General features: G+C 37.3%; 1 protein-coding gene across 1 annotated transcript in view; it reads right to left on the bottom strand.

The window, feature by feature from the left end:
* Window positions 1–14,047, bottom strand: part of LOC145667907 (carboxypeptidase Q-like) — a 60,171-nt gene that overhangs the window by 17,311 nt on the left and 28,813 nt on the right. The window contains 1 exon segment of the mRNA XM_081735334.1: window positions 1,616–1,930. Coding sequence (XP_081591460.1) covers window positions 1,616–1,930 — 315 coding nt within the window.

Below are 14,047 nucleotides of genomic sequence, written 5' to 3'. Positions count from 1 at the left end.
GGACATTGAGACCTGAACCATTTATGATTTTTAACAATTAATTTGGTTGTGTTGCCCAGGAGATGAGTCGATTGTCTCGGTACATTCGTAGGTTTCGTCTCGTTTCAATTCTTGGAAAGTTTTTCTCTTGTCGTTTCAAAAAAAAAAAAAAAAAAACTTTCTCGTCGTCTCATTTCGTAAATTAATTAATACAATTAATGCCTTAATTTTTCATCTATAAGTTATCAGAGTCCTTCGCCGTCGTGAGAGATCCACGAAGGATTCATATAACAAAGCTCTGAAGTATATTGTATATTGATATTGGAGTATATTGTGTAACGTCTTGTATATCTTTAAATGTTCTTCACAAATGCTATCACTTTATCGATACATAGTTTATATGCTATGAATCGTGTAACATTGACAGATGGAAAAGGGAGAGGAACAAAAGTTGCATGTTGCGTAGATGAAGATTTTGCGCTGGGTATGTGGAGTGACGCGGAAGGACAGAATTAAGAATGAAGTGATGTGCGCAGTGGCGTATTTAGGAAATATATATATATATATAGTGGCGTATGTATAGTAGCATATTTAGTGGCCTATATGTATATAGGGAAAAATGAAGGAATTACACTTAAGCTAAAAGCATTGGTCGCTTTTGCTAAGGTTGAAAGCTAACGCTTTTAAGTATATTTAGAGAAGCGGTACGCTCGCGCCAAATGTGTTTACGTTTAGGTCCATTTCTTTATTTTATCTCACGAAAAATTATTTCCCATCTATCAGTACATTTATTTTAAATTATTGTTAATAAAGTAGTAGTATTGAACTTCCCCCCCCCCCAAATATCTTTTTTTGGTATATTTTATATTGCTTTTTAAAAATTTTTTACAGTAAAAATTTTATTTGTTTATTTATGAAAGAACGATTATGTAAGGGCAAGAAAGATGGTTGGTGGATTGAACATGTAGAACGACGAGATGATGACTATATGGGAAAGAAAATGCGAAAACTGGAATTTACGGTAAAAGAAAGGGAGGAAAATCCAAGATGAGATTGCAGGATAACAATTAAGATGATCTGAGGGAGAGAAGATGGAGAATAGAGGACGGTCAGGATACAGGAGAATAGAAGAAAAGAATTAAAAGCGGGAACGCCGATCCCATGGGAACGTAAAAAAAGCGGAGACAAAGAAGAACACAAAGTCGTCATTATTTAGTACTTTTGATTACACTGTAAAAGACAATAATCTCTTTGGTCGAATTACTAAAAGAAAAATTGTCGAATTTGTTGCTACGAAATAAACAAAACGCCATGTCGCCTGCAACCCACCAAACTTATGTGTGTATTTGGGTTGTATAAGAAGCTGGCGTTTGATGATTATTTTTAAATATTTTTTCATATGCTAGAGTGAAAATCATGTGAAAATATTGTATTGTCATTGGGTTTACATATCTGAATGAATTTTTAGAATTCTAATTGATATGAAAGTTGATTAAATTTAAGCTCTAACGTTTGTCTCTAACAAACAGAAAAGTAAGCTAATAAAATCATTGTGATAATAAAAGAGGCATTAATGATATTTTATTCTTTAATATTAAAAATGTTAAGAAACTTACAGAGTAATTTTGGTCATTACCTCGTCCAGATGGGTACTGGAGCTTCTTCTGCGTGAACATTCTCAAGACCAGCAGCGGTTAAATTTGATAACAGAAAGTCGATAGCATCCTCTAATGCTTGTGACCTGGTCATACGTGGCCTAAAGGTATCCACAAACTCTGCCAGAGAATTGTACGTGACATTTGCATAGTCACCCAAAGCAGCCTCAATAATTTGGTTGGCAATTGATGAATAATTGGCTATTTCCTGCACCAGCTCACTTGATAAATTACATTCTAATTTCGTACCGTCTTTTTTGTTAATGGAACTTATGTCCTTCAATAAGAACACTACACTAAAACAAAAGAGAAAGCGCTTCATTTTCTTACACTCTAAGTATCAAAAATTGTATTTCACGAATTCCGAGCAGATATTGTTAAAATATACTGCTATCTTTTATATATAAGTATCTGGCGCGATAGCTATCTAACCTTAAGAGATCTTATAGTAAGTTCAGAAAGAATTGATTACTACCAGAAAACAATTGACAACCAGACAATTTTGTTCCAAGTAGTCCAAATATCAAGTATACTGCAAGGTTCCACACTACATGCTGGCTGTAAACACACTTCAGACGACAACCATCACCACCGTTGCGCAAGTGACGAAAATTCAAGCAGCCAGCCGCCAAGTGAACTTTGTGGTGGACAAACACCGTGTGCGTGGGTTTTCACGGGGTTCTCCCGTTTCCTCCAACTTTCTTCATTCCACTATTTCATTCATCTCTCATCGTCGCCGTCTCCTTTAGCCTAACCGGCATAACAGTGGGACATAAAACTCAAAAATATCATTTCATTTCATTTCAAGCAGTCAGCAACATTGCTGAATGAAAGGAGCCAAAACACCGCAGAAGGCATCAGTCTTCGCCGATTGATCATGCACTACTCCGTAGGACGCCTGGTCTCTGGGTTTTATCCCTCTCTCTAGGACCCTGGTCACTGAGTTTTATCCTTCTCTCTAGGACGCCTGGTCTCTGGGTTTTATCCCTCCCTCTAGGACGCCTGGTCTCTGGGTTTTATCCCTTTTTCTAGGACGCCTGGTCTCTGGGTTTTATCCCTCTCTCTAGGACCCTGGTCACTGAGTTTTATCCTTCTCTCTAGGACGCCTGGTCTCTGGGTTTCATCCCTTTTTCTAGGACGCCTGGTCTCTGGGTTTTATCCCTTTCTGTAGGACACCTGGTCTCTGGGTTTTATCCCTCTCTCTAGGACCCTGGTCACTGAGTTTTATCCTTCTCTCTAGGACGCCTGGTCTCTGGGTTTTATCCCTCCCTCTAGGACGCCTGGCCTCTGGGTTTTTATCCCTTTCTGTAGGACACCTGGTCTCTGGGTTTTATCCCTCTCTCTAGGACCCTGGTCACTGAGTTTTATCCTTCTCTCTAGGACGCCTGGTCTCTGGGTTTTATCCCTCCCTCTAGGACGCCTGGTCTCTGGGTTTTATTCCTTTTTCTAGGACGCCTGGTCTCTGGGTTTTATCCCTCTCTCTAGGACCCTGGTCACTGAGTTTTATCCTTCTCTCTAGGACGCCTGGTCTCTGGGTTTTATCCCTCCCTCTATGACGCCTGGTCTCTGGGTTTTATTCCTTTTTCTAGGACGCCTGGTCTCTGGGTTTTACCCCTCTCTCTAGGACCCTGGTCACTGAGTTTTATCCTTCTCTCTAGGACGCCTGGTCTCTGGGTTTTATCCCTCCCTCTAGGACGCCTGGTCTCTGGGTTTTATCCCTTTTTCTAGGACGCCTGGTCTCTGGGTTTTATCCCTTTCTGTAGGACACCTGGTCTCTGGGTTTTATCCCTCTTTCTAGGACACCTAGTCTCTGGGTTTTATCCCTCTCTCTAGGACGCCTGGTCTCTCGGTTTTATCCCTCTCTCTAGTACACCTGGTCTCTGGGCTTTATCACTCTCTCTAGGACACCTGGTCTCTGAGAGAAACTTATTTTTTACACCTTGGCTGCAAGAGCCTTGGTTCGTGTCGCCCTGAGAAGCTTGGCCTTTGGACTTCTACAAATTTACCAGCAAACCACCACCACGATATCTAAGAGAAACTTGTATTTTTCTGTAATATTTATTACTACTGTATTCAGTGCGGCACAAAAGTAGGTCCCTGCATTTATCAAGTATAACATTCTAGTTTATGAATTTATTTGCTTCGACTGTTCCGGGCTTAAGTTATAAGTAAAAAGACGTTAAGAACAAATAATAAAGAAACTAGATCTACAAGTTTGATAACAATAAGAAATTATATAAAATAATGTATACCTACCTTTGGGCCACCCTGTATATATGAAGAAACTTTATAATAAAAGGTGATTGGGAAAAATTCAAATTCCCGTGCATGATATTTTCACTCTTCTCTAAAAGACAGATTTTAACATTACTTAGAATGTTTAACTACATTTTAGTATCATAACTACTGTTTGATGTAAAAACATTTTTAAGGTCAGTTGAATTAAATTCCGTACACGGGACAAATTTTGGAATGTCGACGGTAAACAGAAAACTGAAGCTTTTTATCATGTTTCAAACTGTTCAATGCGTAACAACAGTAACATAGTCACCAATTTTTAAGTCCCAAGTAATTCTGTTCGTTGATGAGAAGTCGATATTTGAAACAAAAATTATGCAAAAGAGCTCCTTGGTACGCTAAGCGGTTAGCGTATGTGCCTTTGGCGTGGGAGACCCGGGGTCGATTCCCGACGGGAGCTCATGTGGTTCGGATTCCACGTTAATCAGTAAGTCCCGTCTCATATAGCATCGCTGCTGACAGGGACGTCAAACTCAAAATCAACAACAACAACAACAAAGATTATGCAAAAACTCACCCACACGTTTCCCATACCAAAGCTAACGTTATATACAGACATTTTTGTACATTTTAGTGTGGCAAAATCCGGCGGGGAAGAAGATTAAAAATTTTTTGTTGGAGGGGTCCAAAGCTTGGAGAGTCCAATACTACAATACACTACATGAATATAGTATTGAACTGGTGTTATTCTACACCGTAAAAGACGATAAGTAATTGTTAAGTATTGCCACAGAATACAGATGAAGTGTGAGATAAAATCTTTAGGCTATATCAATATCTTTTTCTGTTAGACAAGTATTTTATTAAGAAAGTGTACCAATATATCTCGAGTTACGTTTCTTTTAGTTGTGCGAACCCGGTGGCCCCTCCGTGTGGTTGCATCCTTGGAGAAAATAATGTATTAGCTCAAAGTTAATACTAGACTACGCATGAGAAACAGTATACAGGTTTTCAGGAGGCGATTTTTTATTTTGCCAAGCATAGGTATGAATCACATTTACTAACAGTATCAAGGCGCGATTATTCAACTCACGTTTAGAATTGACTTATACCGAGTTAACCAGAGGTAGAGCATGACACATAGATCTCCAATTTTGACTTGTCTTATTTTGGCCAATTTCCGACTTATTCTGTTTCTTCCGCGCAGTCTAGAATATTTTGTAATGCTCACGTTCAACTCATTAAATTTAAATTCTTTAATTCGAATTGTGCAATGCTTTTTGCTAACTAAATTTTAGTAATTTCATTTTAGAAAGAAAATCTTCAATAAACGTACGCTAGTAACTGTCATTGGAAGTTTGACAATGACAATCGACAAAGGTAAATTTAACGTAGCCCTAATTTTAACTTTTTAATCGTAATTTGAAGCATATTTTTTCTCAGAATATTTTCATGTTTTCATCAAGTATATTGGAGTTATATGATATTTGACCATTCCATGTAGAACAATAAAATTTTGTTTTATTTCTTTATTAAATAGAAAGAGTGAGAGAACGGGTCCCCCTAAAGAGTGGGTGCACTGGGCAGTCGCTAAATTCAGCTTTACCCTCAGACGGTTCTGTCTGTATACCTTTGGTAGAAGACTAAGTGAACTTTAGCGATAGATTGTCATGCATATAGGCTAGTTATAGTAAATTACACTATTTCATTCACACTTTTATATGCTACAATAATTTCACACAAAACATCGTACATCAATGTATCGACATCGTATATCATGTCACTAATGACAGTTCATCAATATATCTGTCATACCTGGAAATGTGTCAAGTGCACTTTTTCTGCATTTCTCTTCATACATCTTGCACATTTGTAGTAAATTTAATAGATTAAGAAATCAGAAAGACATGGTGCACTATAAAAATAATACGTAGCAGATGAAACTAATGATAAAATATAAAAAAATGGAATTATAATGAAATTTGAATTCTGATTGAAGTATTTGAAAAAAAAAACATTTTTATAAGATAAAATTACTTCTCGAAATTAAGAGAGCGCGGAGTTTCATGCTCACTTTCTGTTCTAGATTCATTTCAAATTGTGCTAGGCACTAGAGATGCGCACGAGTCGAGTCGAGTTGAGATTTAAACTTGTCTCGACTCGACAGTTTCTGTCTCGACTCGGCTCGAATTTGAGACGAGACGTCTCGAAATTCGAGTCGAGATAAAATATACTAGTTAATATATAAACACATATCAGCTAGAACATTATGACTACCTGTCTAATTGTCAGTATGTCCACCTTTGGCGTTCTGACGTCACGTTCATCAGACGTGCCATCAGACTATATGACAATATCAAGATTGTCGTTGGTCTCATTTGTCGACGAGTTGAATATGTAATAGCTCCGTCATAACCTTGTTCTTCTTATGTCCAAAGTATGGCTAAGAACTTCCTGTAATTTCAGCTATTGCATAAATATTTCGAGAAGTTCCTATTAGATGTACAGTCCGCGGCATAAAATTTGTTACAAAAATTCAAAGTCCAAATGAATAACTAACTCTTGCCCAGTTTTCTTATGCATTCCCGCAATACAGGTATCAATCGATTAGTTCCTTCTAGTATTTATTCCAACTTCTCCCCGTCCTCCACCTCTCCTTGTCTAAAGCAGTGTGTGTGACGTAGTACACTCTTTCCATTCAGCTGAAAAAGAAACAGGAATCAAGTTTACAACGTTATAGCTTTAAAACAGTCTTTTCCATTCGTTTGTTCTGAAATATTTTTAAGAGCCTAAATTAAAGGAAAGTCACATAATCTTCCCAGAGCTTCATAAATATCTTTAGTTTCATTCTTTTCTTTCTTTAAAGAGTGCAAGCTAGTAAGATGCTCCCTAAGAAATCTATGGAAATTGCCAAGAGCTCTAAATTATCTACGGACAGAAACAAGTTTTATTCAATGATTCATTTAATTTCTTTTCAGTAAGTGCAAGCAAATGTTTCAAGGGGCGTCATTTGGGCAGGACAGGAGGGTGTAATTCCCCCTCTCTTGAGCTTCATAAATACGTATTTTTTGATCAAATGTATAGTAATACACTAATAAAAAGTGAAAATCTTATGTCGCCGGAGAATCTCTTCCCCCCTCCCCCCGAATAAAGTCTAAAAGACACTGGTTTTAACAACAAACCTATAGAGTTACGATAGCACATTGCTAAAGAGCTTACATTTGGTTTCAAGAGTCGAAGGTTTGATCTCAAGCCATATGACTTCCTGGGTGACATTGAGAGAGAGAGAGAGAGAGAGGGATTCAAGTATGGAGACAGAGAGGAATGATTTGTATACACAGATTTAGAATTGGGGAAAAATTGATCGGACAGCATTCGTATTATGACGAAAATTCTGATTTTGTGAAAGAAGGGAAGTTTTCGAACTGCGAGGATCACATTAGGCAGTTGTCGAATTAATGTGGAGAACTCTTTTTAGAGCATCAGATGATTACGAAAGGAGAGACAGATCTTCAGAACTGAGGAATTAAGATTTTAAAAAATCTGGTTTCGGCGACGGGTTTCGAACCACGAACCTTGTGGTCATCGAACCATGACTTTATCCATTCTGCTACGGAGGATTCTATTACTCGTTCACATACGTTTCCCTTAGCTGCGTTGAAAGCTACCTTAAGAGGATATTCCAAAAGTTGACTCGGTAGATGCACCGTTCAGTTAGGACGTAAACCTCTTGTAACTTAGTTACAATGTGCATGAACTTCCTCTTCTTCAGGACACTTTTTAAAGCTTTAAAATTTGTTACTATTGTTTTAATTAAGTTACATTTGATAGAACCATTTGATAAAGTAGTGCCAAGCCCTGTGCGTCATTGTCTGTTAGGTGAATGGTTAATGTAAGTTACTTTTACGTGGATGGTCGAGCTTCCAATCAAGACCATTCTTATTGATTATTTTATTTGAGCTACGCTCATACTGTATATTCCACAAGTTCAAGTTTGAAGTAATGTAGTCACAGCTAGTTTAATTCGAAATAATTTTCCAATATTATATTTGTTACTAAATTTACATGGCACTCCTCACTTGTTTGTAGCCCTGCATAAATGCAAAATTGTTTTAAAAGTATATTTTACTTTCAAGTATTATTGATTTTTTTTTAAATTGTCCTTCAAATTTACTTTATAATTATTTTCTACTTCTTAATTATAACATATTTTCTATTTATATTGTATTCTATGTTACACGTTTATTATTTACATTTTATGTCTTACCTTTGAAGAGGTTTTTACAATTCAGAGCAGCAGGGACATACACAGGATGCAGGCCTTGGCAATCCAGAGCTTTTGCCCCCACGAAATCACTACTTTTTTTTGTATATATATATATATATATATATATATATATATAATTTTATAGATGGTGATAGCAGGGGCGGATCCAGGGGAGTGTGTTTGGGATGATCGCATCCCCAGAATAGGGAACTTTTTATACTTTTTTATTTTAAAAATAAAACATATCCTAAGTATTTTTCATCTTTGTACTATAAACGTAAATTGAAACCTAAAGTAGATAGGCCTTACTTTCTTAAGAAAGTTAATTCTACAGAGGAGCTCTTTCTCATTTTGTATTTTTTCTTTTCTTTCTTTTCTTTCTTTCTTTCTTTTTTCTTTTCTTTTTTTGCAATCCGCTCTTACCTTGATTTGACTTCGAATGACCGCTCCTCCCAAACAATCATCCTGGATCCGCCCCTGGATGATAGACATTTTAGTAAAATATGCCCTGAATCGCTGAAATAAATTCCTGTCAAGCTTTCGATCGCTGAAATAAATTTCTGTCTACGGCCCTGCAAAACAGTGACGATTTTAGGAGTGATCAGTTAGTAATGCCTCCCTGGAGCAACGACACTTCCCCAGAAGTCATATCTCCGATAATTCAGAATGTGATTTGTGCATTATCACTTTTCACTCTCAGTGTCTTGAAACGCACCAAAAAGGAACTGTTCTGAAGTATTTACTGGTTCTCCCTATGACCCCATTTCAATATGGCCAACCTTGGACATATACACATCTGAAATATCACCTTTTATGTCAGTGATCCAGAAAACTATCTATTCGTCACAAATATAGGATATTTTCGATTCTTTATTCCTATCGCCCTCCCATTGTCAACTCGAAGCCAACCAAGGCTTATTTTGGACTTACGCAGCATCCACAGTGTCACTTTTCATCTTTGCACATGAATTCGACACTAATTTCGTTCGTATTTGACTACTTTTACATGTCACCTTCACCTCTTGGTAGGGATTTTTTCAGTATCTCGCCCCCACAACTATGGAGAAATTTCAATCAACTAAGTATAATTATAAATTATCACCTGAAACATAACAGTACGGGTGATCTTTTTCGCAGAGGAATTCGTTAACTACTGTTTCAATATCAATGTATTGGCTTTTTTTGCTCTACATGCTAGAGATTGCCAAAGAGCTAAACTTCATTCTGTACTATTGTGCTATGAATATAGTGGTTTAATTCACTGAATACTCGCTTAGGTGATGCTCTCGTCACAGAAAAAGTGATATACAGTTATAAAAGAAAAACGAAACGAAATATTTAAGTTTTACGTCCCACGTTATGCCGACTACGCTAATGGAGACAGTGATGGTGAGAAACGAATGAAATCGTTTAATGAAGAAAGTGGGAGGAAACTGAAGAAACCCGAGAAAACTCATGCACACGGTGTTTGTCCATAATAAAGTTCATTCAGCGCGAGCTGGGATCTAACCAACAACTCCATGCACCATAGGTAAAGTTATAAAAGAATAGGCGTCTAAACAAATACGGAACACTACTATCAATGAGAGTTGTATAAGATTAGATTTTTGTTTATTTCATTCTAAGTTGAAATTTCAATCAATCTTGATCTTCATTACTGTTCGAAATCCGGACCAACCAGTATTCCCTACTAGGGTAAAGATTAATTGGTCGCCAAGAGAAATCCAAAATCCTCTGTATGACCCCACGTTCCATTATTCCATATACACAATTAAGAGTCGAGCGTAACCTACCAGTTAATAAGTTTTCTTCTTCTTCTTATTATTTTTAACACCTCAAAAATATAGGCTCATAATTGAACCACTGATTGGAAAAAGGGAATAAGTACATAAAAATATTTTTTTCCACTTTTAAGCTTTTCTCACCAATTGCAGTGCTAGAATACAAGATTCTTCTTCTTGTCTTAGAGTTTGTCAGTTCTTTTGCTACAATTAATCAGTTATACACTTGTTGAAACAAATACAAATACGCCTCGGGAAGGTTTTTTAGCGTTTCTGAAAACTTAGGTCTGATGTACTTATTCCCTTTTGCTGCAAATAGTTGCTGCAAGGACGTGATAAATCTTTTCGGTAGACTTCACAGTCTGTAGCTCCTTCAGAAATTCCTTTTCATCTAAGACTAAGTAGTTACATTTTAGACATTGAGGAAAAAGTGTGAAATTAATTAAAAACCTTCAAAGTGGAGTTACGAATCTTCAATGGACCCCATTTTGCTGTTGGCCTCGCTCAACGCACTCCCGTCACTGTTCAGGGTGCACGATGGAGTTTCTCCCTTTTAGGAATACTTTCTAAGACAGTACTAGTTTTTTTTTTTTTTACAGCTGTTTCAATTGAGTTGTATTTGCTAGAACTGTCGGTTAAAGGAAACAAAAGATCCTATACTCAAACACAAATCATCTCTCTAGAAGCTCTAATGGAAAACGAAACGAATCGTTGTAAACATGTTACGTTCTTGAAGAGGAAAACAGCAAAACATTGATTGCACAAACGTATAATGGTATCATTTGCTTGCAAATTTAAAACTTATAGAAGTTGATGGCTTGTTAGGTGAGGGATTAGTGAACAGGATTTTTGTACTGGTGGTCCAGGGTTCGAATCTCGTCTGTCCTTCTTACGTTTTTTTCTTTAAGCTACACTGAGTTTGTTCATTCCAATTCTTTAAGCTTGAATTAAATCTAATACCAGTTAGTGAATTAAAAGTAGCTAATATTATTTTCAACTGGAGGCAAGGAAATCTAATTTAAACATACTAAAACATACCATTTAGCGCATATAGAGCGTGGATCTGTGCTCAAGGGGCTAGCTAATAATCTGGAGGTTCTCAAGTCGGAACCATGTGTGAATATTTTGTTTAAATTTAGAAGTTGTGCTGATCATTAGTCGGCGATGACACACGTTTAATTGTCTTAAGGTATTTGAATATTTTGATCTTTCAATATTTGAATGATCAATTCTTCAAAATAATAATAATAATAATAATAATAATAATAATAATAATAATAATAATTATTATTATTATTATTATTATTATTATTATTATTATTATTATTATTATTATTAGCATAGTAAATCAATAACACGTTCATATCTTTAATTATTTCTCGATAACTACTCGAACTTAAGACGTTCTCGAATCTAAGTCGCACCCCGATTTGCTGGGCTAAATTAAAGAAAAATAGTAATATGTTATGGTTTTACTATTACTAAAGCACTCTATGATATTGGTCATTTTCGATGATTTTATGTATCCCTCTCCCCTCTCCATGTTGGGGCACGATATGACAAAAATTATCCCAGGCCCGAATGTCATGTACGTTGAAAATTTGATCGAAATCTGTTGGATGGTTCAAGAGTCGTTCTAATTATTTTTATATATTAATCTCCCTTTCTCTTATCCTCTCCTATGTTCTACCGTCAAAGTGAAAATATTAAAACACAAGTTTCTAGGCCCGAACGTCGTCTATGTTGAAAATTAGATCGAGATCGGTCAGGTGGTTCAAGAGTTGTTAAGTTTTATTCATTTTTATAGATATCTCCCCTCCCCTCCTCCTACCTTACATTCTACCATCAAAGGGATATAATAAAAACCACTCCAGGTCCGAACCTCATCTATGTTGATAATTTGATTAAGATCAGTTCGGTGGTTTAAGCGTGATGAAGTCACCAAGACAGCATTTTTATTTTTATTTTTTACATAGTCCCCCCTCCCTTCCCCTACATTGTGCCGTCAAGGCAAAAAATGAAAACATCCCAGGTCCGAACCTTATCTATATTGAATGTTTGATTGATTGGGATCAGTCGGATTGTTCAAGAGTTATTAAGTTTTATTCATTTTCATATATTTACCCTCCCCTTCTCTTCCGCAAGCTCTAATATCAAAATGAAATAACAAAAAGCTTCCCAGGTTCGAATTTCATCTATGTTCAAAATGTGATTGAGAACGATCGGGTAGTTCAAGAGTTATTCACCACCGAACATTGTCACTTTTATTTTTATATTTATAGCTGTTATGTATCTTCCCCCTCCTCTTCATCCTCTACGTTATTCCGTCAAAGTGAAATGGTAAAATCCATTCCTCGCGTTAATCGAGACGAGGACATAGAGCCTCATTGCTGACGTCCCCATTAATCCCCCTATTGATACCCTTTAGTGTGTTTAAGTTAGTTTTTTTGTCTTCAGTTGCAAATTTCTAAGTTATTTTTCTTTGTTTCTCGCATTTCTTGTATGATAATACAAGTTAATAATCTTTGACTTGTTTTATATTAATAATCTGAGTTGTTCTTAAACCTTTGGTTTCCAATTTTGTTTTGTCTTGTATGATAATACAAGTTAATAATCTTTGACTTGTTTTATATTAATAATCTGAGTTGTTCTTAAACCTTTGGTTTCCAATTTTGTTTTGTCTCTACACCAAACTACAGATATGACAAATTTAATTCTCATACTTTACATTTGATTTCAAAGCGGTCACCATGAACTGCTTAAAAGCAATTTTTCCGTCACGAAACACCCAGCAGAGGGCGTACGATATCGTCTACAGCAATGAGAGGAAACTCTGCCTTGTTACGTGACGTTACATGAAGCACATTCCGTTCAAACACCTAAGCAAAGCTATCATTTTGCTTCTGGTGTGAAAATGGCTCACTACGAAGCTTCTCTTAAAAGCAGCGTGATTGCTTTAATTGAGCATGCGGGCATGAACTATAGCAAGGCAGGCGCGAGATATGGCGTTAACCGTGCTACAGCACGGAGGTGGTGAAGGAGATATGAGGAAACAGGAGATGTAAGACGTAAAAGAGGAAGTGGGTGACAAAGAGTTTCCTCTGCCGAAGAAGACCAGAGTTTAATTGCCCAATGTCGTGAGCACCCTTTCATGTCTGCCCGACAGTTACGAGAGGAAACCAATTTCCCAGGCGCTGTTACGACTGTCCGTCGTAGACTCAAATCCTTTGGTTTGAGATCATACAGGGCAGCTGTTAAGGAGCGACTAACATAAGACCACATGGTTGACCGTCTGGCGTTTGCACAGTTAAATATTGCACGTGTGTGGGACGAGGTCGTTTTCACAGACGAAAAATATTTTCCAGTGCACACTTCGGGCCGAAGCGTGTTTACCGCCCCCCCCTGGAAAAAGGTATGCCTCTGAATACGTTTCCCGTTCTGGTCGAATGGAACATGTAACTGTCCACTGTTGGGCATGGATATGCAAGGCTGCAAATTTCGGAGGAATCTACAGGATTCCTGGTTGCCTAAACGCCTACAAGTATGTGGAACATCTGGATGAAACGCTTCCGGAAATAAAAGCTCCTGTAGGTGACGGCATATTATATTTGCAACAGGACAATAGCTCGATACATAATTCAAATGTGGTTCAGACATGGTTGCAGAGGCAACTTGATGTCGAAATAGTTGACTGGGTTCCTCATGGAGCAGATCTGAACCCTATTGAAAATATGTGGGCCTCTGTTGCAAGAACATTGCGGGAAACCTGGTCTAACAATCCTCCACGAACATCGAATGATCTTTTGGTGCGTGTTGAAGATGCGTGGTCGATCTGTTGCACCCAACGCTATATCTCTCGCCTGGTGGATTCAATGCCACGGCGTATGGCAGCTGTAATCGAGTCCCAAGGGGTCTATACACACTATTAATAAATGCTCGCCCACAACACCAATAGCCCTCTCGAGGGCTACCTAATTCGACCCACTTATTAACAAAATGTTTTGAAATACATTACGCGACACCAGTGAATGTAAGTGTCTCAGTATGTTCTGCATTAATAAAGAGGCTAACATGCAAGACTTGGTGGCCGAGTGGTATTATGCTTGCTATGTAAACCAAAACCGCCT

The sequence above is a fragment of the Thermobia domestica genome, chromosome 13, assembly GCF_964235325.1.
Source record: "Thermobia domestica chromosome 13, izTheDome1.hap1.1, whole genome shotgun sequence".
Classification (NCBI taxonomy): domain Eukaryota; kingdom Metazoa; phylum Arthropoda; class Insecta; order Zygentoma; family Lepismatidae; genus Thermobia; species Thermobia domestica.
This window is presented reverse-complemented; position numbering and strand designations above follow the sequence as displayed.